The sequence below is a fragment of the Corvus kubaryi genome, unplaced genomic scaffold (genome assembly GCF_017639235.1).
Source record: "Corvus kubaryi isolate FWS band 111438036 unplaced genomic scaffold, C.kubaryi_AGA036_p1.0 37397, whole genome shotgun sequence".
Lineage (NCBI taxonomy): Eukaryota > Metazoa > Chordata > Aves > Passeriformes > Corvidae > Corvus > Corvus kubaryi.
The window spans coordinates 5,393,014-5,419,571 of record NW_024581136.1 but is presented as its reverse complement, the minus strand read 5'-3'; the positions used below and the strand labels follow the sequence as shown (position 1 = coordinate 5,419,571).

The following is a 26,558-nucleotide window of genomic DNA, read 5'->3' as shown; positions in this document are numbered from 1 at the left end:
AATCTGGCTGTAGCTACATATACTGTACTCAGAGCCTTAAGATACACGTTTCCTAAAATTACAAAGGTTTTGCTGGATTTTCATGTACAAAGACATAATTTTCAGAATTAGAACTCCAGGTCTTTTCAATGCCATCCTCAAGTTACATTTGCAGCAGTTTGGATAATGGCATCGTTCAGAATCAACCCAGACTACTCCTTTCTTCAGTTTGATAAATACCGGAAAAATAAATGAGCTGGCTCTAGACTTTGAGATTAATTTATTACAGAACAAATTAAGATTTTCTCCAGCAAAAGAATCTTACTCCAATTTAAGATTGCAAAAACCAGCACAGTTAAAAGCAAGTAGAAAAAAAGACAGATGAACATAATTTACCTATTTTTGCTGCACAGTTACCAAGTTCTCTCTTTGTTCCTTCCAGCACACTGGCTCTGGTGACCAGGGTGGTGGACAGTCCCTTATGTCACCTGGAAGCTGCCTGGAAGACTTCAGATCAGCACCATTCATCGAGTGCCAGGGCCAGCGGGGAACGTGTCAGTTCTTTGCTAATGAATACAGTTTCTGGTTGACCACTGTGATGCCTGAGCTGCAGTTTGCACCAGCGCCCCTATCAGGGACTCTTAAAGAAGGACAAGAGCAGAGGAAAAAAATCAGTAGATGCCAGGTATGCCTGAAGCATGGCTAAGAAGCAAACCAAAAACAGGCAGCTAGAGAGAGAGGCTTGAGTGAGGATGAGCAACATGCTAAAGGTTTAAAAAGCAGCTCATGTTTGAATACATGTGGAAGTGTGCAGCACTGTTCTTTGCTGGAATGGATATATGAGACTGAAAGATGAGGGATCTGTTGAGCCTCATCCACCCATGTATACACATCTGCAGGCAGTAAAATCTCTGTCACATTGGAGTCCACTGCTGTAATGTACAGGGAGCAAGGCGAGCTTGGAGGATTGAGTCAGGCTGGGAATACGAAGGACACCATACCTGTTGTGCAAGAGAATGGACTTCCTGTTAAAAATGGCATTTACAGCAGGAAGAATATGTGCATTTATATGGCGTATTATAAATATTTATCTATATCAATAGAAATGTGCAAACATACAAATATCAAAGCCCTGTAGCTGAATTTCCCAAGCTAAAGAAACTTTGCACTTGCTGTTTCTGAGGGAAGGGAAAAATGTAATTGTTAAAAAATAATCTACTAATAAAAACAATGAAGATCAAAGCCTTTTACCACTGCAGTACTGAACCAGACTGTGAAAGAACTGTTAATTGGGCTTTCATAAGCAACAAAAAGCTGCAAATCCATTTAATAGCAGATTATGTAAGAAAATAAAATAAGATGAGATTAAAAAATCCTTAAAAACCTGTATTTATATTTACAATTAATTTCTAAGAGCAGTTACATTAAATTATTAAACTCTAGTCCAAGTTGCTGAAGAAAAAAGCAATTTCTAACATTAATTGAAAAGAAACAGTGATATGGTGATAAAGCAGGTGAACTTATCTGAGTGATGAATATAAGAAGTGTTAGGACAATAAATTGTGTTCATATTTTGCTTCTTTGTTTGTAAATACACCACCAAAAAAAGAACCATCACCATTAAGATCCTTATGGAATGATAGCTCAGAAGATGCTTTTTATTTTTTAAAGCACTGATTGTAAAAATGTTCATATCCTAAAGCACTAATCGCCTTTTGAAAAAGTGAAAACCCATTTGTACCTCCTTCATTCAGCTGTAAAACCAGAACTATTTAATGGTTTTATATCATGGGGAAACATCTGAAAACACAGACTGCAAATGGAGAGTCCGTCATGTGCAGAAGGGCCACAAATGCTCCTTTTACCAGTTAAATAAGCTACATTTTACTAGAATGGAAACGAATGCTGGTTCCAGCACTTTTCATTTCAATTTGTGTTCACTGAGGTGCCCCCAGCAAAAGGATTTTCAAGGAAACTGCCATCCTCATCCAAGGGTCCTAATTCAAAGCAAACTCCCTCTGAAGCCATCACGAGTACAACAGGCTGATCAGCCAATTTAAAAGCTGGATACACAAACTCAAAGAGCAGGAAAGACAGACATTCCAGTCTCAGCCAGAGGAAAATAAAACAGACAGAGGATAAGTCCAGTCGAGTGTAAATACATCTGACTGTGCAACTTCCTCCTGACACAACCAGCCAGACCTCTGATGTGCTGTGCTGACATGGTGGTCAACTGACTCTGCCCTTTCACCTGAGCAAGGGTCAGGAGCCCTCCTGGGGCATGTGCCATTCTCACCTGTGTCAGGGAACATTTCCCTCTGGTCCTAGTGCCTGCTGGGACGGGGCACACCTCTGGTCACTCCTGGGTGATCCTGGCTGCACATGTCAGATCTGACACCACACTGCTGAGGAGGGGCGAATCCCTTCCATTGACCTGTATGCAGGAGTTCCATCCCCTCCTGATTCAGGCAGCATCCCAAGAGCAGGGGAGAGCAGCTCTCCAGTCTGACATAAACCCCAAAGTCTCGACTCTGCGAGGTGCTGAGCAGCTCAGGAGCTTCCTGTGGGAAGAAAGCAGCAGGTGGAGAGGAGCACCAGTGCTTAGGTCACCTGTTCTCCAAGGCGTGCAAACTGGGTTTCCAAAAAGGTCTCAGCTAAAGCCCCACGGGGCTGGGAGCTGAAGCTGCTGTTCACAGTCACAGGAACAAACACCAATGGCTCAGGTGATGGCCCCATTTCCTGAGTGGATTTAGGTGATTCCGCTCTGAGGTCTCATTTGTGAGCCTTACCTGACAGTGCTCACCAGCTCTCCCATCACTCATTTGCAGTCTCTTTTCAGGTGAGAAACACTGGAGAGGGGCTGTGGCTTTGCTGAAAAGCAAAGTGGGGCTTTTGGTATGAATTGCACTGAGGTAAACAATAAAACCTTATATACTATGTTACTGCAAATTTGGTCATAAAGACAAGCCTGAAGATAAGGGAATAAAATGGGTTCACTTAACTTGAACAAATATACAGAAAATCTTAAAAACATCAACAAAACACCTCACCAATAATTTAAATAGGCCATTTCACAGCATTCTACCACGTTGCTCTTTTGTTTAAAAACATCACACAAATCAGTCATATTTCTGTATTATTTTGATGCAGACTTTTTGCACCTGTGCCAGTTCCCTTTTCCTATGGTCTGTAAGAACATATAAAGGACTTGCATTTTCAAGCTACTACAGACAGGTCAGATTTCCTAAATGTGTAAATTCCTGTTCCATGCTCAGCTAACTCCATAAGGCATTTGTCAGAAATATTGTACTAATTTAAAATGAAATTGCAGATAAATTGCTTAATATTACACAGCAAGTAAAACAGATCAAAGCATAAAGCAGCAGATGCTTTAACTCTGCAATTATTTGTCCAGTGACTATAAGTAAAAAAATAACTGCTAAATTATTCATAGGGAAGCTATTTATGAAATTGTGTGAAAAGGCATAGCTGAAACTGTTAAAGTAAAAATACTCCTAAAAGCAATGGCCTTGTGCTAGTCCTTGAAGTCCAAATTCCCCTTACTATGGCATTCTAGAGTTTGAATCTTGTGTAGGCCTGGTGAAGAAGTGAATTTTATCCTCAACAGCATGCAGGATATTAACAGCAACACAGAAAATGATGCTGGCTACACTTGGATGTCACAGGAATTGGAACCATTTGAGTTGAACTGCCTTGGAATTAAATTCAGAACCAGTGATTTCCAGTGAAGGGATTTGCTTGCCCATCCCCCTGGCAAACCATGGCCAGGGCACAGGGACGGTCCTGGCTCTAACTCGGGGCAAATCCTCAAGGCAGGTGGCAAATTCTTGTCCCTCACATCTGTGTGCATCAGGATTTCTAGAGGATAACAAGTGGAAGAAAAACACTGCATGGCCTGAACTGTAATCTGCTCACAGGGAATGTGGCCATTTTTGCTTCATTTGGTATTTTTCATTTCAAGGAAGGAGATGCACAAGCCCTATACTGAAAACATCTCTTGAATGTCATCTTTTGGTTTATACAGAGCATGCCAAAAGGGAGAGACTAAAGCAAAACTTACAACAGGTATCACTCATTTTATCATAATGGTGCTGTACTGTAAAAATGGTATTTTAAAACAGTACTTCAAATTCATCTGTGTACAGCAGAGCTTCTGGATTTGGAGTCCACAATCCACATGCAAAGAACAGGTACCAGAATGAGAATACACCAAAGATGCTTCAGCTCCAGACAGAGGTGGTGCTTGGCTGGGGCCTGTGAGCTGACACAGCCTCCTACAGAAGCAGGGCAGGGGCCATGGCCAGGTTTTGCTGCCCCAGGCCCCTGCTTGTCATGTGCTGCCACCTCAGCAACATCCCCTGCCTGGGAGCTGTCGAGCTCCTGTGGAGAGCTGGCCCTGGCTGGCAGCCACACATCTGTCCAGCTGCTTCACCCCACAGCAGGACAGGAGAGAAAACATGAGGAAAAGAGCAAGAAACTCACTGGTCAGAATATAGATGGGGGGAAATCACTTACCAAGTACTGTTGGGGGCTAAACAGACTCAGCTCAGGGAATTTAATTTATTATTTTGGGGAAAAAGTTGACAAACCTTAACATACCTTGCCTCCAAGTTTCCAAGGGTCAAGTCACTCCAGGCCCTGCTCTGCTCCCTTGTTACCACAGCAAGTGCCAGTCAGTCCCTTCAGGGAGGCAGGAGGTAGCCAGAAGCTGCTGGGGGCTCGTGTTCCAGGTACAAAGTAGCTTCTCTGTGCTGCACCTTCCTTCTCACTCTTTCCCTGTGCTCTGACATTGTTCCTCTGGGGGCTGCAGCCTGTTTGTGGGAATACCTGCACGGGCATGGGTCATTCCCAAATCACATTATTATGTGCAAGAAGTTTAAGCAAAACTGGTCCAGGGATACTTCCTGAGTAAACTCTTAACCAAAAACCTCTTTCCTGCTTTGGCTGGTTCATAAGCACCAGAGGAAAACAAAAGTAGTATCAACACAGTCAAAACCCAGAATTCTTATAGTCCATAATTTTTTTTCTGTATTTAAGGCAAATTAAGCAAACCTTTTATCCATTAACCCAGGCAGCTCACTTTTTTGAAAAGGATCCCCCTAAAGCTTTAAAGTACACTCTTGAGCAGACTGAATGTGCTCTGCATCACACCTGCTCCGGGCACACAGAGCCAGTACACAGGGAGTGTTGCCAGCACAGTGTGTGGGGCCACACCAGCAGCCCTCAGCAATGCTCTGACTTGCACCACATCCAAATTCAGAACATAAACCACAGCCATCTGCGAATTTGTTTCTGTTATTCCACATGGCCACTTCAGACTGATGTCCCAGACTGACTCCCGGCCTTTCCAGGGCTTACAAGCAATCCTTAAGTAACTTGTAACTCCACTCAGTGGCCATATACAGACAAATGCTGCACAGATAAGGATTTCTGTTCTAAGGCTTGACTTGCATTAGAACTGTCTGAGCAAGATAGAAAACATCCATTCGAGACCACAGGAAGGATCTGTAACGGGGAACAGTTACTTGCAAGAAAAAGGATCTCTCCAAAGCCAGCTGTGAGAAGCACCAGTCAGGCAAGAACGGAGCCCATTAGTCTTCAAAACAATAAAAAAAATTCTGACAGCTCTGCTAAGAACTTTCCAGCAGGTGAAGCAATTGCTTCATCAAATTGGGGATCTATTTCGTTACTAGATCTGATTTCAGAAATCAGCATTTTAAACTGACCAAACAACAGAAACAGTTGCTGAAATTCTGCCCACCTGAACCATCTGGAAAACTAGCCAGGTGGAGGAAAAATCCCCACCAGCACTCCAACAGATGCTGCTCCATATTCATATTTAACAGCTTTCCCCTTTCCTAGTCACTTCATCCAGATGTTCCAGAAGGTAGTGGAAGTTCAATTAGAGGTGATATTTTATAAGTACAAAGTAAAAACAACTCCATATTTATCACCGAACGTGTTCAACAAACACAGTTCCTCCATGTAAGGCAGCTCACGCACCTCACAGCACAGCTCACCTCGTCCTTGACCACACACTGCCCCACGGCTTCACAAAAGAAGACAGGCTTGAGCTTCGTGAGGTTTGAAATTCCACATATTTAAATGTTTTCCTCAGATTCACTGAAGTAGAAATGCTGAACATGAGAGACAAAAGCCTAACCAAGTCCTAAAGGAGGACCCGCAGTAAGGTACCACCCCTACAGACAGACTCTCTGTAGTGTCCCTGTGCGGTACTCCTGGTTGGTTTACAGCAAGACTTGGAATGAAGCACTCAAGTCCCAAACTGACATCAGGTTCAGCTTGGCAAAACAAAGTTTCAGTACAAGGAAAACAAGATCTTTTCCTGAATTTAGTCTTCCATGCACTGATGACAAACACCACTCCCAAGGGGTGCTTTCACTAAAGTGGAGTTCAATCTTCCTCATAGGCAGAAATCAATTAAATTGATGTGAAGTGAAAAAGTTAAAAATGGTTACTCTGAGGCAGTTATATCTGCAGTCTGTTAGACTCTGCATGCTGGATTTTAAAAACTACAAAGCGAATTAGTATTTTAGAAGGTTTTAATTCTATTGTGCCTAAACATTTAAGATCCATGTGAAAAAGTGAACTAGATGCAATAAATAGTACCAGATGTTACAGAACTTTTGGCCACAGACAGGTTGTATCTCTGCATAAATGATGTCACAACAGCCTTCTCAGCTGCAGAACTTAATACATAAATAGTTTATAATTTTTAAAAGTCAGCAAAAAGTTCATTCCATACTCACTAATATTGTATGGATTTAGGGCCATTCTTTCACTTGTTACATGGGTAAGGAAGGAAAACACCGACTCACAGAAGTGGTTGTACACCAATCTCTCTTAAATGATCCCTGCAAAGAATCGTTTGGTGAAGGACCAAAGACCTAATCTAACATTCTGCACCAAGGCAAGCACATTTACTGCTGACCTGCCCAACAGCCCTGAAGGGGTGCTTGTTTAACCTGCTCCAAAGAGACAGAATAAGGAAATTCTGGAATATCTCTAGCTTATTAGGGAAGTTCACTATCCACATGTTTAGAAATCTTTTGCTTGCACTCCTTTTGCTGCAAGTTAGGCCAATTTCTGCTTGTAAATAGACAAGAGAGCTGGGCTTACCACTGTTCTCGTGCAGCAGAAGAATGCTGCATATGTATCCTCAATCTGCTCTTTTACTAACCCAGTTACATTGCCAATCTCAGCACATCATATAAACAAAAATGCCCAAACCATATTAGATGAGTATGAAAAACTGCCTTTCTCCAGTTTTCCCAGCTCCTGAAAGAGAAATGGATATCAGTATTTATTGTAAGACTTTTTAGAAAGCTTGACACTCCTTTAGAAACAGCTCCTATGACTGAAAGCTCAGAAGTGTTAATATTTTCTTGCCTTCTGAACTCTGGTAACAAATAAGAAATAACCAATTTTTTTTATATAGGGAACAATGAGAAGCTCATAATAAACCCATACAGTGCTTCTGTCCTTCATGTCTGCACACTCCAGAAGCCACAGCACAAACACGAGGATCTGCTCACCAGCTGTTGTGTGGAAGCATGATCCACACTCAAGTCACTCAGTGCTGAACCAAAATGGGTACAATTCCCCAGCCATGGAATCAGAGGGGAAAATGAACTGCAACGCCCATTCCCATCCCCTCTCAACAGAAGGAAGGGCAGCTGGACCCAGACTCTCCCAAGCCATCCATTCCTGGTGTCACGCCGCCGTGCTGTGCCATCTCCACATTCACACCTCTGGAGTGCAGCCCTGGAGACAGGCAGAAGCTTCAAAGGTTCAGCATTTCTCTATTATTGTATCAACAGCATACATACACTTGGCACCCAGGAGTATCATAATTAAACAGAGCAAGGGATGGCTAGAGAAAGTTACTTTAGTCCTGCAGGATAAAAAAAATGGCCAAACTACCCTGAAGTGGCCAGTCCCTTCACTATCTCCTACTACACCATCTATATCTGTACAAATACTGTTTTTGTGGTATTTTAAGGGGCATTTTTTCCCCTTAGGAGAAGTGGTGCCACCAGGGAAAACAGCATGCAGACACAAAACCACAGAATTTGCCTGTCCTTAAAGATGGAAGAGGGAAAAGAATTTTAAAAGCTAAACACAGTTCTTTCATCACGTCTTAATTCTGGGCCATGAAAAACCCTTATTTATTAACAGTAATATGTTAGGTCATTCAACCATTAAATTTCAAGAATGTGTCCATTAACAAGTCTGCTGATTAGGATTAATTAGGGAGTGGAATTTCTTACATGGTACCTGATCACAGAGTTTAGAGGACATACAAAAAACTCTCAAGAAACCACAGCTCCTACAACAAAGGAACCGAAGTGCAGATGCTGAAATATTTTATACAAAGCTAGGTTTTCTTAAAGAGCCCCTACTTAAGGGAGTCAGGCAGCGACCAGGGCCGGAGAATAAGCAAGGTCCCACACCCACCTGGGTAACTGCCCTTAATTTTTCTCCTTGAAGAGACCAAGCACAACAGAGCACACTGGGGATTCATCCAGCACATCTGCCTCAGCAGTGCTCTGACACCTACACTGATGGGGGCTTCAATGGCAAAGATCCTGCTAAGGATTCACAGAACAGTTTGGGTTTGAAGGGACCTTTAAAGGCCCTCCAGTCCAAACCACCTGCAACAAAGCAGGTGTTAATAAACCTTCCAAATACTCTAAGCACCAGAATTTTCAACACTCAACTCCAAAACCTCCTCTAAATTAAAAAGAAACAAAGTTAGTCCCAATACAATCAATCTGCCCCCTTGGTATTACAAGTCTTCATTTCTAACAACATGGCAGAAGCTCTGTCATTTAAAATATACACCTTATTAATTACTACAATTAAAACCAAACAGCTTTAAATGTTAAAAAAATATTTATTTCAATTCTGTATACAAAAAAAGGGCAAAACAACTGAAATTTTCTTAGTACTGACAATTTTTGTGAATATTTAATGGCATGTATTTCTAAGCTCACTTTACAAGACCAAGTGCTTATAGAATTGTAATCAGGTTTTTGATTTTCATTAAGCGTCTTTTTTTCACCTGACTAGCAGCTCACCCTGTGCTTTTAAATAAGTAAAATATCAGAGCTTAACACACACAGTATGTTACACTGCAACTTTTGACCAGAGCATTAAAGGATTTCTGAGAAACCAATGCTACATCCTTCTCATTTACATCCAATTATTACCTGCTGAGAAAAATATGCAGGTTCTTGAGACTTATTTTCAGTGAACATAAAAAAGTTGGCCTTCTATAGAAGTGTCTGCTGTTTTATTCTAAGGCTATTGCATATATACAAAACCAACCAAGCCCAAGAACACACCAGAAATCAGCATTCTGTCTGTACCTGAAGTCCACTGCAGTTTTGTCAGCTGGGTCCCAAAACCCCGAGCCCAAAATATGCATCCTGATATTGTGCTTTTCCCAGCAAACAAGAGCTTCCCCTGCATACATTAGCTACAAACAGAAAAAGGGAGATACTATTTATTTAATAGTAAAAAATTTAAAGTAAAATTTTAAAAAAATTTTTAAAAAATTTTAAAAAATTTAAAAGTAAAAAATTTCCTTTCAGGATATTTTTCTATATGAAAAATACAGCACTGTTTCTTATATTCAAAAGATAACCTCATAGAAAAGTAGACTTCATAAATCACAGGTTGGTGGAGATTCCAACAGGTCTCTGTCGAAAGACAGTAACCAAATAATTCTTCTGCAATCATACTTCTCCAAGACTACAAGTTTTAGAGGAACATCGCCAAATTCTTTCATTCTGAGGATAAAATGCCTGGACAAGCAGTGATATTTTTCAGGGCAATACTGGAACCAAACCCCTTGAGGTTCATTAGTTAACATTAACAGGCAGCAGTGCCGCAGGCAGGACAGCCTTGTGTGGAGGGTGTGCCCAGAGGGACAACTGAGCTCTCAGGTCTCCTCTCAACTCTTCTGGTTGGGTAAGGGAATTCTAGAAAATGAAGAATTCAAGGTAGCCTGTATTTAGGCATGATCTCCACAAGTCTACACACTGTCAGATCTGATACTGGTCTTCAAACAAGATAAATCTTAAGAAATAGTGGAATATTTAAAGCGGCATGAACAGCATATACAAAATAAAATTTCCAAACCTTCTTAGAAAGGGAAATAGATGCTTTAAAAAAGTGTATTACTAAATAAATATATACTTGGTATGGCACAGCCAGCTACCTTTACACAAAACTCCCCACAAATTATTTCAGCTCTTTAAAGGGCAGCAGTTTTTGATTTAAAACATAAATATTAAGAAGGCTTTAGGAAATCATAAGTAGCTACAACCCAGTTTTATCACATCCGAGCTCTGGATAATATGGTGTGAGGATGACTGCAACACTGACGTTTGTATTAAATAATTCTTTGGTAGGGACAGCAGGGGAAGGATAGCTGCAACTATTTGTCACACAGTTTGGAAGACTGCTCAAAAGCTTAAGCCTAGACTCACATGACCCAGCCACTGTCATCAAAGCAAACTTTTCAAGTATATTTCACATGGCAATCCCAAAAAACGAGCTGGTCATCATAGACAACTGAGAAAGGTTTGTAAAGAACAATTGCATAGTTTTAAAGTTACATAGAAAATGCAACATTTCTGCTGCAATGGATGAAGAAAACCTGTTGTCTGAGAACATCAGCAGTCAAGAAGCCAAGGAATTCTTAAAGCTATACAAAATAATTTAAGGAAAAAAAGACAGTTTGGTAAAACCATCAGTCTTCTTCCATTTAAGGTGCATTAAGATGGAGACAGCCAAAGATCATATTTTGATTCTTATCTCGTATTTCGTATTCAAGTTCCAACTTTGAGACTGAACTCACAAAATCTTCTGCAGTTCTGCAAAAAGTAGTAAAAATAATGGAAGAATGATTATAAATTATTCTGTAAATTACAGAACACAAATGAATCTGTAAATATTTGGTAAGTCTGAATTGCACTTCACAATCTACATCGCCACCTGCCAACTTCATCGTCTGTCAAACCTACGAAGCCTTTGCCTTCTTATGTCCTCTTCTGAGTGCTCAGGTGGGAACCAAAACCCATAAGGTCGCCGCTCATTATTGTGTGTTCCTCCACCAAAATCTACAAGACACAATGAAAAACAACTGTTATTTTGTTCTGTAATAGGAGAAAAATGCACATATATCCTGTAAGCCAAAGCATCACAACAGAAAGACGACAGGGAATTGAATGTTTTCAATTATGATGGTTTCAGGGCAATTACAACTTCCAGAAACTGCTCTTAGTCAAATAAAAAGAAAAACCAAAACCAGAAAACCCCTCCAAACAATAAAGCTACCACCACCCAAAAAAAACAACCCAACAACAAAACTAAACCGAACAACAAACCACAACCAAAAGAGTATCTAACAAGTATTAACCCATTAATAATAACAAGTATTAACAAGCATTCACATTTTTCACAATCCCTACTTTACACAGTAAACTCCAGAATGTTAAAACTATTTCAGTGTCCTCAGCAGTTGCTTCTGGCAAAAGCAGCTTTTGTGTTTGCTTTTAGCACTGAGTCCAACATGTGCAGACCCACAGCAGATGCACACACAACTCCCACCCCCATCTGGCAGCAGTTTCACAAGGGAAGGACAAATGGCAGCCCAACCATACAAACTGTAAGCAAAATAATCTGAGCAGCAAGAGCACACCAAGCCCCACAGTTCTGTGCCCTGGCACCCCAAGAGGAGCCAGGACAGGCTACTCCAGGAGCTCTCCAGAATTCACATCGAGTCATCCAGCAAAGAAACAATGCAAGGCTTGGTTACACACACCAGCTCAGCTGAGGGGCAAAAATCACAGTCTGCCTTCTGAGCAGAACTACAGTGTTAAGGATAAGCAAATTAGCTTTAAAGATAATAAAACAATTGGTAATAAAGACTTTGTAACATTCAGCATTTCTTAAACTTTCACCTGCCCCACACAGGGTCAAAACTGCATTGTAATGCTGTAGTTTAATAATTTATTTTTAAATCATCATAATTAAACTACTTGCATTTTTAAAAAAAATTCTATTCAGTAGTGAAATTGTCAATTAAATACCAAGGTTTCTCATGAAAACATTTATTTTTCTTTATAGAATCCCAGATTAATTTTTATTTAAGAAAATGGAATCTATTTACACAGTAAAGACAAGTCCTTGCAGAGTCCCCATAAAACATGCTCACCACTTCAAATATACATGTGCTTTAATAATCATTAGGAACAGAATGAGGTGTCATAAAAAAAATGAAAAATGCTCCTTTATATGTTGACTCAAAAATAAAAGGCTAGACAATGTATTTTGAAAAGCTTTATGTTCAAGAAGAGATCTTATTTTACATCAAACAATATGAACAGCAAAGTCTGGATGTTTTAAATGCATGTATTTGTATCTGCATGTAGATATTTAAATTATCCCCTTACCTAAAATAGTTCCCGACACCTTTTTTCTCTTAATTACAGCAGAAATATTAATGAAATAACACCTTTATCTTATCAAAATATTTATAAGCCACAGTGTTCAGAAATGGTAATTAGGCCACTGCTACTACTGAAACACCACCTGACGTCTGTGCAAGAAATAAACACAGGCTTTTCAACACATCAGCAAAAAAAAAATTAGAGACTAAGGGAGTCTAAGATTGTATTTTAAGGATATGGAAAACTGCAACAACACCAGATGATAGACAAACCCAAAGGATATTACAACAAACTTAGAACAAAACAATAGCTCTTCCATTGTATATTTTACAATTAATTTTATGTGAACTAGAACCATGTTCTGTGAATACAGAAGACTGAGACCCCATCCTGTCACTCTGTGGAGGAGTTTCTTTTGTTACTAAAGTTCACAACTAAAGCACTTTGGACCAAACCAAGAAAATCACTGTAACTGCAACAGATGTAACTAAATCTGTACTAATGCAATGCCACAGAAGTGTTACACCAAACACTCTCACTTCATTTTTCCACTTCTCTGAAGTTATGACCTTATTTTTAGGTTAGATAATAGGATGTGCAAGACAGTTTCTGTAAAGAATATATCAAGCTACCAAACTGTGAAAATCTCACTAGTAGAAACATACAGTTAGGTCTGATGCTGCCAGATAAGAGCAGTGTAGCAAATAAATAGCAGAGCTATTACGAAGCAGTATGCCTGTATTTCTTTTTCATGCCAGCATAGTTGTGTTAAAGAAGAATCTAGAACATTTCGGTTGAATAGCTTACCATTTTCAGTATCACCATCTGTCCTGGCACTAGTGAATGCGGTATCCATACAAAAACCAAACTATACAAACACTTAAATACCCATACAAAGAACACACACTTCTCATTTCCAAAAAAACTCTTACTTTTGTAGAGGCTTTACTGTAGAAGATAATCAAAGAAAGCAGTAATCTCTTTTGAACCCAGCAAGTACCATACAGGTAACCGTAACAGAGAGTTCTGATCTGGATATTTGATCAAATGTTGTAACAACTTCCAATACTTGCTTGGTTTTAATTTATACCAGTTTTATACAAATTCTCCCTTCCATAAATAGCACAGCCCTGCCAACTATGTTATAACAACAGAATATAATTAAAGTTCACTAACCCACACTTGGGTGTGCTACAGATCTCATACAGTGTGCTACACTGCACACCAAACTTGCCTCGCTTTTTAATGCAAAAATACCAAGGTTTCAAGTGTTCTGTTTGAGAAAATGGGAGTTCTCTTAGTTTGTAAACACCCAAATATTTTTTTCCCCCACATAATCAACGAGGTTGGAAAAGACCTTTGAGATCATCAAGTCCAACCTATGACCCAACACCACCTTGTCAAGCAGACCCTGGCACTGAGTGCCACATCCAGTCTTTTCTTGAACACCTCCAAGGATGGTGGCTCCACAGCCTCCCTGGACAGCCATTCCAACCAGGTATTTTTAGATGCATTTGGAATTAGAAGCAGCAAACTGGAGGGCAGCAAGAAACCAGAGTCAAAAGCCCAGTGCTGGTCTACTCATTTCATCTCTTCCAGCCAATCAGCAGTCAAGTCTAGGTTTAATCAAACTCTCCTATGATTTACTGAGTTGTACAGAAAATCCTAAGGAAAGGCAGTGAAGATATTTTTCCTCCTTTCATACTTTAGAAAAACTAGGAGGCTTCCAGAAAGAGCTGAGACACACAAGACACAGCAACCTTCTCACTGTTTTGAGTTTCACTTGAAGTCAGACAGAAACTACAATTGAATAGAAAATATAAAATGGCAAAACTGCTTTTATTCTTTCCTGTCCTTCCCTCTGAAAAATGCAGACATGCTATACAGTCTGAGAGATTTGGCTTTTAGTACTTATCACTGCCCCATTTTTTCCTACTCAGCTCCAAGTATACCACATTCATTAGCCTTTGCTATTGTTTCTAACACAGCCCTTTGAGTTTCTGTCAATGTATGAAAAGAATGTTGTTATGCTATGAAGCCAACTATTCTTCCTGGTGCTCATGCCAATATGCCTCATCTACAGACTTGAACATAACAAACTGGTGAAGAAGAGAAATGGAAGTAACTACCGTTTCTGTGCTGTGCTTTGGAACAGCTGACAAATGAAAAATCAAATTAGCAGGAAAGTAGCTGAGGGTACTGAATTAAGAAGGAAAGTAACATACAATGAATCCAGATACAGCTGGACTGTTACAAGAGCAAGCCAGAACAATCTTGAACAGTTTCCCTCTCTCTCTTGTTTTTTAAAGGAGATGGTAAAATTGAGAAATACACAAAACCATTCCCTCCCAAAAGTCTGGTAATTTGGTTAGGAGAGGAGATGGCTAAAGACTTATCTTTAATCCCTTCGTACTTGAGGATTTTTGTATTTATTTTAATCATGCCTCAAAGTCTCATCTTTGCTGTATCAGTAACACCAAAATAAACTCTTTTTGAAGTAAAATAAATTGTTAAAAGCACATTGGTAACATTTTTAGAAACTGTCAATCACTGCCTCATAAACCAAAACCTTACTGCACACTCAGATCATCTATTTGCTACAAATAATCAATGCTACAAAGCAGAAGTAAGAGGATAGAGACCACTGCTGGACTCGATGCTCTTCTGCAAAGAATTAAGGGAATTAGTTTTACAGCTACCTCCAGCTACCATTTAGCTGGATACTGAAATACCTAGAGGAGAGATGGCATAAAATAATCTCACTGCACTTCCCAAACATTTAATAATTCTCTAGATGTTAATTCACCTAAAACAAAGCTAAACTCATTATTAACTGAAAATGGTTGATACATTAAATTAATTATGTCTTTCTTTCTCAAGTATTGAAAGGAATTTACTATCCAACTCAAAACATCCTATATAAACATCCTACTTAACCAGCCCCTAGGCTAAGACTGACAGCTATTCCTCTCCTGAGTAGTAAGAAAGCCATTAATAACTTCAGTTAAAAGAAGAATTACAGGTGGGCTGTACGTTTATCATAATGTAGTAGAAATATTTTGTTGAGCTGCAAATGGTAAGGTATCCTTTTCCTTAGAAAAGGACTGATTCATTCAGTCAGACATAAAAAAAAAAGTTCAGAACATCATTTTTAAAATGGTCCCAATGAAAAAAATGTAAGCTATATATATAATCTGTATAATTAATCCAGTGATAAACCAAAGTTAAAATAGTAAATTACTGAAATCTAAAATTAGGAATATTCACTGACCTTCATTTATCAGTAAAAACATTTCCAGACTAAGTTTGTCAACATTTGCAAGAATCTTAGTATATAAAAAACCACTTTGTTTTCCCGTTACTGCATTTCTGCTTGCCTCACAAAGACCCACAGCAACAAAGGAATTCTGAACAATATCCCTTTCCCAATGCCAAGCCTGAGAAACCCAGATGGACAGATGAAGATACAAAGGCACACTGGAGCCACTCCCCAGCAGCTCCCACTTTCTCCAAGGGTAAGGGATGCTTTTGTGCAGCCCACACATAACTCCTTCTAATGATGCCCACAGCTGGGAAGCAGAAGTGCTGCTCTCCAGCAAGGCGACCCTGCCAAACCAACAACTTTTGCTCCTTTATGAACAAGTTCAAGTCACTGAGGGGAAAAAAAATATTTCCAGAGACCACTGAGGTCAGAGAAAAGACTCCCATTTGTATCACTGAGTCTTGGATCAAAACACCAAGAGGTCTCTACATCCATATGCAAACCATGCCTTTAAAATAGGTGTAATGTGTGTATGTACACAAACCATCTCTGGCTACATCCAAGATTTAACTATTTTTATTGTTTTCCTCCTGTTTTGTCTTCAGCAGTTGAAACATTTGCAAGAAGGAAACCATCCAAAAGAACTGGCAGTACCTACAAGTGTATTTGCATAGTTAGGAACTCCCAGAAAAAAATACTCAGCATTCTGTATACATTTCATCATGAAAATCTGAATAAATTTGTATCTCTAAATCTGTTGTAGCAATAGCAAGAACCTATGTCACGAACTATGTCACTGTCAACTTGTGGCCTAAAGAGCAAAGGAAGCCAACTTAGGCAGTATTTCCAAAAATACCTGCTTTACAGAACTGGTCTTTACCCCACAGTATTTCAGAGGTGCTAACTGGTTGTGGTACTGGTTTGAAAGAGAAACCCATGGTGAAAGGCTCAGTGGTGCATCTTACCTTTTTGGTGAACTTTGATCACCATTGTAAAGAGAATTGGGAGGTTTTTGGTTCTAATTTTCAGCAAACCTCTTATCCCACATCAACCACTGTCTTTATGAAGAGACAGATGGAAGAAAATCCATTAAATATTTGTAAAATAATTCTGACTACACTTCTTGCTGCAAGTGGTCTGCTTCTTACATTGGTACCAAAACTTTCCATGTGGAAATAAAAATTCATTGATTTATTTTCCCAGAAATTTGCTTAAGAAAGTGTTGGTGATCAGGATCATAGAGCAGTTGCCATTTTAGAAAGGTATTTAGAACATGAGGTGTGTTGGGTACCATAGGTCTGAATTTCAAAAAAAAACAAACAAAAGGAAACCCATCACAAAAGTTGCATCTAATTCTCAAAGCCTAAGTCCTAGGATATGACTTTATGAAATTTATTTTAATCTGATAAAATGCACTGCATATTTGAGCACACAATCTGTTCTAAGGTATTTCTGCAGAAAACCACCACATTCAAGTGCAGTGACTGGCATTTCTATAATTGCAGAAAGAACAGATAAACACCGATCAGAAAAAAATATTCAGCATTTCTCCAGTTTCATCACATAAGTTCCATTCTTATATTACAATCTTCCATGGACTGGGCGCATTTCAAAGACTACAATAAAAAGTCCTGTCCCAGTAGCAGAAAACAGAAATGGGAACCCTTCCAGAGAACAGGTAAGCCAGATGCTCAGGTATTTCCTAACTGTTCCAAATGACTCTAACTGGCCCGTACCTGGCCATCTAGAAGCTTTTGAGTGGAAAGGTATTTATTTGTTTAGTTTTAAATGAAAAGCAAAGAAATGCATAGACAGTTCATGATAAAATTTAAGAGGAACATCTATATCTGGTACTTGTAGGTATTTCGCTATAATCACAAACGATAAAGATTATCAGCTTCATGGGTACAAAGCTTAGTCTTTTGTGCAAAAACACGAGCTTGCAAAGGATTCTTAACATTATTAACATTGAAAGTCAGACACTGAGAAGCTCAAATCACCAAAAACCCCAACACCCACAACAAAAATCCAAACCCACATCCCACACTAATCAAGATATTTCTTCTGAGCAGAACAGCAAGCAAACAATAGATCAGAGACTTGGTTATACTGGGGTTACATTAAGGGTGGCTGGTAATGCCAGTATTAAACAAAAATGTCAGCCATATATTTGAACTTCATAGTAAAAGGAGTTTAAATATCAAAGGCCATGACTTTTTAAAATCAAAATTATTTTCTTAAAGGAAGAATTATTGCAATTTGAAACCAATATAAAATTACGAGAATAACAATAAAAATTAAAAAAAAAAACCCTAATCAAACTAAACCAACAAACTCTGGAGAGAAAACCAATTAATGTTGTTTAAATGGTTTCTTGTTTGAGGCAACAACATAACTACAACTGGGAATGGAAAAACTACAAGTAGCAGTTAGTTCCTTTCAGCAAATAGACCTAAATCACTAAAATAGTTGATAGTCTTAAGATTGATGCCTCCATAGACCTTAAACAAGCCTAGCAGTTTCTTTTCTTGCACTAGACTCTAATTATTATTATAATAGAAATTTCCAGGATACTGCATAAAAACAGATCTGCAGTTCAGGAATGCCTGAATGTGGAAGAAATAGAAATGCTGTATCTTTACGGTGGGTTTAGATAACCCATGTATGAGTTTAGAGAACAGTATCTACTGAGCTTAAATTCAATGCATGTCTTAATACAAATTAGTTTTCAGTTGTGGACAACAGCTGATACCAGGAAATTCTGTATTATGTCATTGGTTCTTTTACTATCTTAGCAGGATACAATCACAGCCAATTATAAGAATGGATCAACATTCTAAATCCATAATGGCACATTTTGTGGTCTAAAAGCCATAATAAATGTACTTGTCCAACTAAGGATGAAAAAATATTCATGATCAATTGAAATTATTGGAATACTCTGTTGTCCAAGTTACAGAGCAACTGAGATGGTTTAAATGTCATAGTTGGGGGAAAAAAAAATTAATATGAGACCCCTAAATTGATTGTGGTACCTGCTATTACAACCTATTTCAAATTACTTTATGTATTTTTTTGTCATGTTAAGTACCTGTTTCATCATCCATGTAATTGCAAGAACCTCTGAATGCTCATGCTTTAGGGAAATTGTATTGTGTTCAAAGGATAGTGCTCATTCAAGCTAATTATTTTTCAAACCAACTGACAGTGAAGAATATCCTAATTGCCCATTAGCACACTAAATTTCATCTCATCCTTTGTGTCCCTAAAACAGGTGTGATCAATGACATGCTCTATATCACGTTCTTTGTTAAGTAGGACATCTGCCTACAGGCAAACAGAACCTTTACACAGCTTGTTTAAGGAAGTATTTTGAGAGCTCAACTCTTAAATCTTGCTTGTCCAAACCAAAGTGCTCCAGCAGGTAGGAGAAAGAGGCGCAAAATAAAGATCTTTATATAATTGATCACACCAAATTATACTGAAAACAATATACAATGATACCTCTTCCTGCTTCACTTGCCTGTGAGGCTTAAAAACTGTAACAAGCACTGACACCAGGCACTACCAGAGTGTTAAGAAATGCTGCTGTTGGCAGGGAAGTTAAAAGTGAAACTTGGTTTGCCACAGTAGTCTCTAGTGTCGTACTATTGCAATTCATTCTTGCGTTTCATGTAAGGACATTCTCCAAAAAAACACATACTCTCTTACAGCACAAAACTTACCTTTGTTCAAAAACAAGCAGACAAAAAATACATACTTGCCTGGAGTGTTGGAGATTATTTAAGGCTACAAATGAAAGTTGCAGGTGAGTCACATTGATACATAAAGGCTTTTAAAGTGCATACTGTCTACTTATATTATCATAATCTTATCATTGTTATTTGTGTTCTGTTCTCTTGGTAGTTTCAAAAACAACTCCACACATGGCTCATTCTTGCAAGTAACATCTCAAACTGCTTAATATTAAAAGCTTTGAAGGATTTCTTTCTCAAACGCAATGTTAAAAATTATGCAAAATATCATCTTAAAGAGACAGTAAAACAGTCAGTATCCCTTACAGTAAAGCTCCTTTTATACCCATTCCTTCCCAAAATTACAAGATATGTCCAAAAATAAGTCATGAGGAATACATTTTGTTTTCCCTCCTGAGTCCCTTTCAGTATGAATCACAACTTAAGAGATAAAAATGCAGCAAAATTCCTACCTCTTTCATTAAGACTGTTTAGCACGGCTCTTTCAAGCTGTTCTTCTTCAGTAAGCCCACCTGTATAATCAAAGTAGCTCCTTGGAGCTCTGTATTGATAATCTGGATAATAGCCATAATACTCTGTAAAATGAATCAAAAAATAAAATAAATTACTGCTACTCAGGAAGTGTGAAATCAGATATTATCTTCTTCTTATCTTTCTTCCACAAATTAATTTGGGAAAGAAAAAATTTATTAGGGTTCAATTATTTATACAATATATGCCATGAATTAACTTCTAATTTACAAAGCTACAGCATGGCAACAGGAGAGAAAAGAACAGCAGAAAAAAGATGGATCAAGCATCTCAATTTCTTACAATTGTTATACTAAGTGTCACAGAATTGCTATTATTAAGAAGTTTCACACAGAAATTGAAGGACAGTTTTCATCATCTCCTTTTAACATTTAGTTGTCAATACTTGGACACTTTACTGGTATCACTAGAAAACAGGTATGGTTCAGGCTTTTTCTTCCCACGTCTCTTTCCCTTTCCCCCAGTGCCCATAAACCAATGTCATCATAAATTTCAGTCACCTTTGGATCTAGAGAAGTCATGGGGAAAGATTCCTGCAAATTCTTTCAGTGCTGTATACAACTCATGTTGTGCAATCGCACAGCTAAATCTGCCCTGCAAAAAGCCACCACAGCACAGATCTCGCCAGTGCCACACTCACTGCTGCTGCACTGCTGGCAACCAACCACTTCTGGCCATTTGCAAAGTTGGCCAAAAACAAGCACAAGCCATTATCCACCCAAACACACGGGATTCAAAAGGGAAAAAAATTACTTGGCTAGATAATTGAGCAAGACTCTCTTCTTGTTAACAATCTGATCTTGCCTGAGCACAGAAAACTTAAGCTGAGAAAAATTATGGAAAAAAGTCCCCCTTTCAACTGAGGGAAACTATGGAGAAAAGCCTCATTTTTCTATTCCATTTTTGTATTTTCAAAATACAAAGCTTTTGTGATATTTTAATTTCCACACAGCTGAAGAAGGGATTTTGAAGAACCAAAGTACAGCAAGGTTGCCAGTTTCTTCCAACGGACAGAAAATTACACAAAGGTTTTTCAAAATTAGGAAAGTTTTTAGGAAAGAAAAATATTTTTGCATGAAATAAGTACAGCAGGCCACTTCCTTTTTTTTCAGATTATTAACTTCAATGATAGTCTTGTTTTCTCTCATTGTTTCTATCAATTCCAGGTGAAACTTGTGGAGTTTCTGTGGTTAATAACAAATACAGATGACAAAGTGAGGACAAATAAATAATTTCTTTTTAAAAATGATTGTGCTGAATAAAAATATTCTGAGCTCTAGAACCTTTAGACAAATAAAACCAGCAATACTCTGTCTTGAAAGTTATACATGAAAAGCAGGAAAAACTGAACAGAGTAACTGCACAAAATTCCACACAGAATTATATATATTCCTCTGTATTTGCAAATATCCCCACATTAATTTTATATACACATGTATGTGCACATAGATGTATGTATACATGTATACATTATACACACACATTCTGTCTGTTTCCAATTTTTTTTTGTCTTGGAACATACAACTGAGATTAGGAGATTTTGCATACACCTGCAGTGAAATCTTACTGAGGGACACCATGCAGCTGTTTCGTCTATACACTTCTGATGCAATCTTCACATACTCCTGTCACTCTCCTCTGCTTTTTGTTAATCTGAATGAAAATTTTCTCAGCTATAAATTTATTTTCTGGAGGCTTCAAAACTGCATGCATGAAGAGTGTAAAATCCTGGTACTAAAGTAATGAAATTATCTGATGAAAGCAAAAGGATGCTGTATTTTAGGTTTGTTCTATTGTTGTAGTTTTTTCTATGTTTTATGTTTCACACTGCCAGCAAATTGTAAGTGCTGTAATCTTTTAAAACAAGACAGTTTGGTAACATTGACATGTTCAAGGTGTTCCTATTAATCAAAATAAATGTCTTAATACTTTATTCATGAACTGTACTTAGAGAAAACCTAATTCAGCTACTAAATACTAAATATGTTAAAATTACACTTAAAACCTTTTTTCTTCTAAAGCTATTTCCTTGTACTGTTTCAGGAAATCTGTTCTGAAATAAACATTTATTTTTCTATTTAAATTGGTATTTAGAGGCACATAGTAATAACACAGCAATGCCAGAGAGTGAAAAACTAATCAAGATATGCATCATTAGCCTATGACACTAGATCGAGTTTTCTTAATTCACAGATGGCCAAATTTATTCCATACATCATACGTCAAGCAAAAGGTTAAATCTTCCATTAAGACTTCTGCAAATACGATGAAAGACAAAGTATATGCACAGGGAATGAACATAACAAATATATATTTTCTTAACTGCAGTTGTAAGTCATTTTAGACAAATGAATTTAGTAGAAAGAAAAAATTAAATGGTTATATCTAAAGGCAAACTTGGAAGACAGGATAATTCAGGTTAACTCTCTCCATCTCTCTTTTGTCCAAAAGAACTCAAAGTAACAGCTTTTGGGGACTGCTGAAAACATGCAAAAAAACCCCAGACTTACTTGTCAGCACACTAAAGCTTTTTTTTCCCCCTCCCCATCATGGCAGATCTACTACATGAAATCTCTTCCATTTTCCCAACTCAAAAAGAGCTGGAAAAGCAAACAGAATGGTTATTCAGAATCTATCTGCTCCTCCTTCACAAGGGTGGTCTTGTACACCCATCCAAGCTCTCAGCAGCTGGTGTTTGTACAGTGGCTGTAACAGATTACAGAGTTTAAATGTCAAGTACAAATTCTTATCTTCATTTGCTATTGAAGTACTTTTTCCAATATAAATCTTTTGCGTTCCCATCCACCCTGCTACTCTGGGATACTGAAGGAAGGTTCACTATCTGTGAGCAGCTGGGCTGGGCAGCACCTGTAGCTGGGTGAACACCTTTAACTGGGCTGAGATTGCCAGCCATGGGAACAGGTAACTTGTGCTTGCTGCCCATGCTGTGTTCACCTCTCATTTCACTTCGCAGAAGTAATTCTGTTTTATTTCTTTACTGGCCCTTAAATCAAATGTTTTTTGACTTGAGAGTAAATTAGAGTAATGAAAATCCTGGGTAAATATACTTTTAAAGTTGGAACAATCCCCATTGCTGTTGTTGAGGAAAGCAGGCTAAGATCTTTTGTTTCGGAATTACAAAACAGATGTTTCAAAAATATTCAAGGGCCTGCTTGTGGGAATTATTAAATGTAATAATATAATTGGAGATAGATCATGGAAGACAAAATCCATCAGGGAGAATAAAAGCAGCTATAAACTTGGCTCAAGGTAAGCACATCTCAATTACAAAAGACTACACAAAATAAAAAATCCTGCATGACTAAACATCAGAGAACAGTAAGAATGATCAAATGTGTGAAAAAAAATTTTTCTAAGCAACCGGACAGACTCCAACTTTCCAAATTGAGGGAAAAGATGACCATTCTGAGTATAGGACTGAAGCCTAAAAAACCACTAAGAAAGGAAGTACCCAAAGAATGAAGGTTTAGCCTCCCTCTCCAAAGAAGAATTAATGTGTATCAAATGAAATTAGCAGTTAGCAGGTTCAAACCAAACCAAAAAATGGCAGATTCTAAACCAGGAAACAAACTGTGAGTCTTTTGCGACAATGTAGGTGTTAAAAATGTTCCTGTCGATTCAAAGAGTTTTTGACAAATTGATGGAAGAAGGACCTACCACAGGCTATTAAAGACAAAATTCCCCCATAAAACTTTCTGCTGAGAACATCTTTAAGCCACAAGCCACTTCACACTGGCAGATATTTGAGAGAGTTATCACTATGTATTTATCCTGTTCTTCCAGCAGATGCCTAGGAAAGAGCATAAATCACAGCAGGAGGTAAGAGATGCCAGGATATGCATCCCTTAGCACAGATACAACACACAGAGCCCTTCTCCCAGCCTCTCCTGGCCCTCACGGACAAGGACTCCACCTATTATTTCTGTACACTCCACATGCAATGACTCAGTGTTCTGCAGGAGAAGTGAATCAAATATGCTCCGCTCAGTGTGCCAGTACTCCAACTATCCATCTATAAACTGAAGATGGCCTAAATTCAGTCTGGTGAGGAGGGGCTTTTTGCACGTAAATTACTTCATTTACAAAGAGTGTTCAAAGGAAGAAGATCCTTGTCAGAAGGGAAAATCCACCCTAGAATGGAACAGATAAATCTGCCAGATGAGGGCAGATTTACCCATGTCCAAAACAGTAGACACAGTTTTCCCACTGCTACACCTTGTGCAAAAGGGATGGTATTTCCCTGAGGTAGCATTTTAGGAAGTCATGACCTTAATTCGAGGCTTAAGCCTCTTGTACAAAATCCATCCACACACTTGCCTGAAGAGGAGAGACATGCCCAGAGAAGTAATATAAGCTAAGCAAGTATACATGTGCAGAATATTTTGCATACGATATATATTTCCATTTATACAGCTCTCCTATAGGTTTTCTAATCATTAGCAAAAACTGTTTTTAAAGCTGGAATAAGTTTTTGGTTAAGTGGGTGAGAGCACTTACCTGAGTAATAGTCCCTTGGCCTGTCAGGCTCAGTGAAGAAAGAAATGCCAGCTAAATAAACGAATAATGCATATACTGTTAGAATAACCATATTTTCTTTACAGAATACAAAATTCAAATTTAAAGTACCCTTTCTTTAAGAGCCTGTTTCATAAGATACAAGCAGGAAATCAGTCACAGGTACCTGTGGATTGTTTTGGCATCAGTGTGAGAATATACTATTGCAAGCTTGTATGTTGTTCCAGATTTTATAGTAGTGTCCCATGTTCAAGCAACATATCTATGTAGACTAGAAAAAAACCCAACCTGTAACATTCTCCCCAGGACACATAATGAAAAATTTCTGCACTGAGAGTGTCCATTAGTAATAATGTTTAATGCACAGAAAACTGAGGACTGGAGCAACACTGCATTATTCTTGCTATGCTACATAGGAGAAAAAGAATGACCCGTGTACTGAACACAGCTTCCTGCAGCTCTCCATCACACAGCAACCTGCACAGCAGCAGGGCAGGTTTCCCTAACAGTACTGTGGGGTTCATCACTGACTCCCAGAGAAAGTCAGTTTGGAAGGGACCTCAGAAGGTCCCCAGTCCAACTCCGAATCAGAGCAGGGCTAGTGAGAAGATCAGAGGAGGCTACCCAGTCAGGGCTGTATCTTGCCAAGTCCAAGGCTGGAGGATGCTGAAGCTGCCCGGGCAGCTGAGCTGATGCTCACCTGTTCTATAGTCATCAGGTAGTTCCCCCATGGCACAGAATCAGGCAAGGTTAACCTTTAACTAATGGGACACCTGACGTCTGTTCCCTCCAGCAAGGCAGGAAATCTGATGCTTTGGTGTCCTTTTATCCCTTCCAACTGCTGAACATACATGACTTACAGACTATATCCAAACTGTGATCAAACCTCCAGAGAGAGCACACACATTTGAACAAATAATTCCCCACTATACAAACACCGTATCTGTGCTCAATTTGATGGAACAATCATGAATAAAGTACTCAATCTATCAAGTAGTCAGTCATAAAAAGCCAAATATTCTGCCAACCAACCCCAGCACAGCTCTTGTGCCAGGGCTTAGACTTCCAATTAAAACACTGGTATTTATGGGAGTGCTCATTTAAAAGTTTGCAGGGCTGTATTTAAAACAATTTTTAAGACTAAAGATGTCTAAAGATACAATCTTTTTAAAAAAATAAGTATTTCTATAATATGAAAAGCCGTAATCATGCATTGTTGGAAAGCTTGATAAATTACAGTAACAATTTCTTAAGCATCCCACCACCTTTTTCAAACTGTAGAGACTTCCATTAGAATGGACACAAGCAGCAGAAATCAAGATGGAAACATTTGGTTCTGGCATGTATTTATGGCCTCACCACACTGCATTTGAGGTGACACTTTCGCTTAAAGATTATGCTCTAAATAAATACTTAAAAAGAAGGGTAAAAGGTATTCCTCTACGTAAAAATATCTGAAAGTCACATTTATTCTTAATTGTTCTTATCCCTATTTAAGAAAAAGAATTGAGGTTTTTCTTCTGCATTAATAAAATGAGCGTATCTTTAATTGTCTAAAAACTTGCTGGAATGGTCTGAATTTCTATATGCAAGACTTACTGAATTTTTTAAAAAAAAGTGTTTCTTATGCAGATTTTGTAAATTCAACAAAATTATATACCTGCACAGGCTTGCATGATCTTTTTCAGAGGTCCCATAGTGTACATCAATCCAACAAGAATCCCAGCCAGATGCCCAGCAAAAGAAGTCCTAGAAGATAAAATAATCTTGTGAGTAATGGGAGCCTTTTTTTCATAGGGATACAAAAGGGAAAGTGCAGAATTTGTCGTAAAGAGAAAGTCCCTGAGACTTCTCCGAGAAATTCCTTGAGTGAGACCAAGCACAGAGAAATTACCTGCCTGCAAGGATATAATGCCAAGTATTTTTGTAACTACCTTTAAATTGGGAGGAAAACAGTTCCAGAAAAGTATTTAACAAATATCCTGAAAAAAC

The 26,558-nt window shown here is 38.4% G+C and overlaps 2 protein-coding genes across 9 annotated transcripts in view; one reads left to right on the top strand and one right to left on the bottom strand.

The window, feature by feature from the left end:
• Positions 1-1,555, top strand: part of COL4A4 (collagen type IV alpha 4 chain) — a 66,593-nt gene extending 65,038 nt beyond the window's left edge. For all 3 annotated transcript variants that reach the window (XM_042041801.1, XM_042041800.1, XM_042041802.1), the window contains one exon: positions 422-1,555. In XM_042041801.1, coding sequence (XP_041897735.1) covers positions 422-685 — 264 coding nt within the window. In that variant the 3' untranslated portion in view covers positions 686-1,555. The remainder of the gene's footprint in view (positions 1-421) is intronic.
• An 8,045-nt stretch (positions 1,556-9,600) lies between these two features.
• Positions 9,601-26,558, bottom strand: part of RHBDD1 (rhomboid domain containing 1) — a 28,125-nt gene continuing 11,167 nt past the window's right edge. For 4 of the 6 annotated variants that reach the window (XM_042041806.1, XM_042041807.1, XM_042041808.1 and 1 more), the window contains 4 exons: positions 26,227-26,315; positions 24,549-24,599; positions 19,952-20,074; positions 9,601-11,150 (listed from right to left, as the gene is read on the bottom strand). In XM_042041806.1, coding sequence (XP_041897740.1) covers positions 11,035-11,150; positions 19,952-20,074; positions 24,549-24,599; positions 26,227-26,315 — 379 coding nt within the window. In that variant the 3' untranslated portion in view covers positions 9,601-11,034. The remainder of the gene's footprint in view (positions 11,151-19,951; positions 20,075-24,548; positions 24,600-26,226; positions 26,316-26,558) is intronic. The other 2 variants (XM_042041810.1, XM_042041809.1) reach the window with 2 other exon arrangements.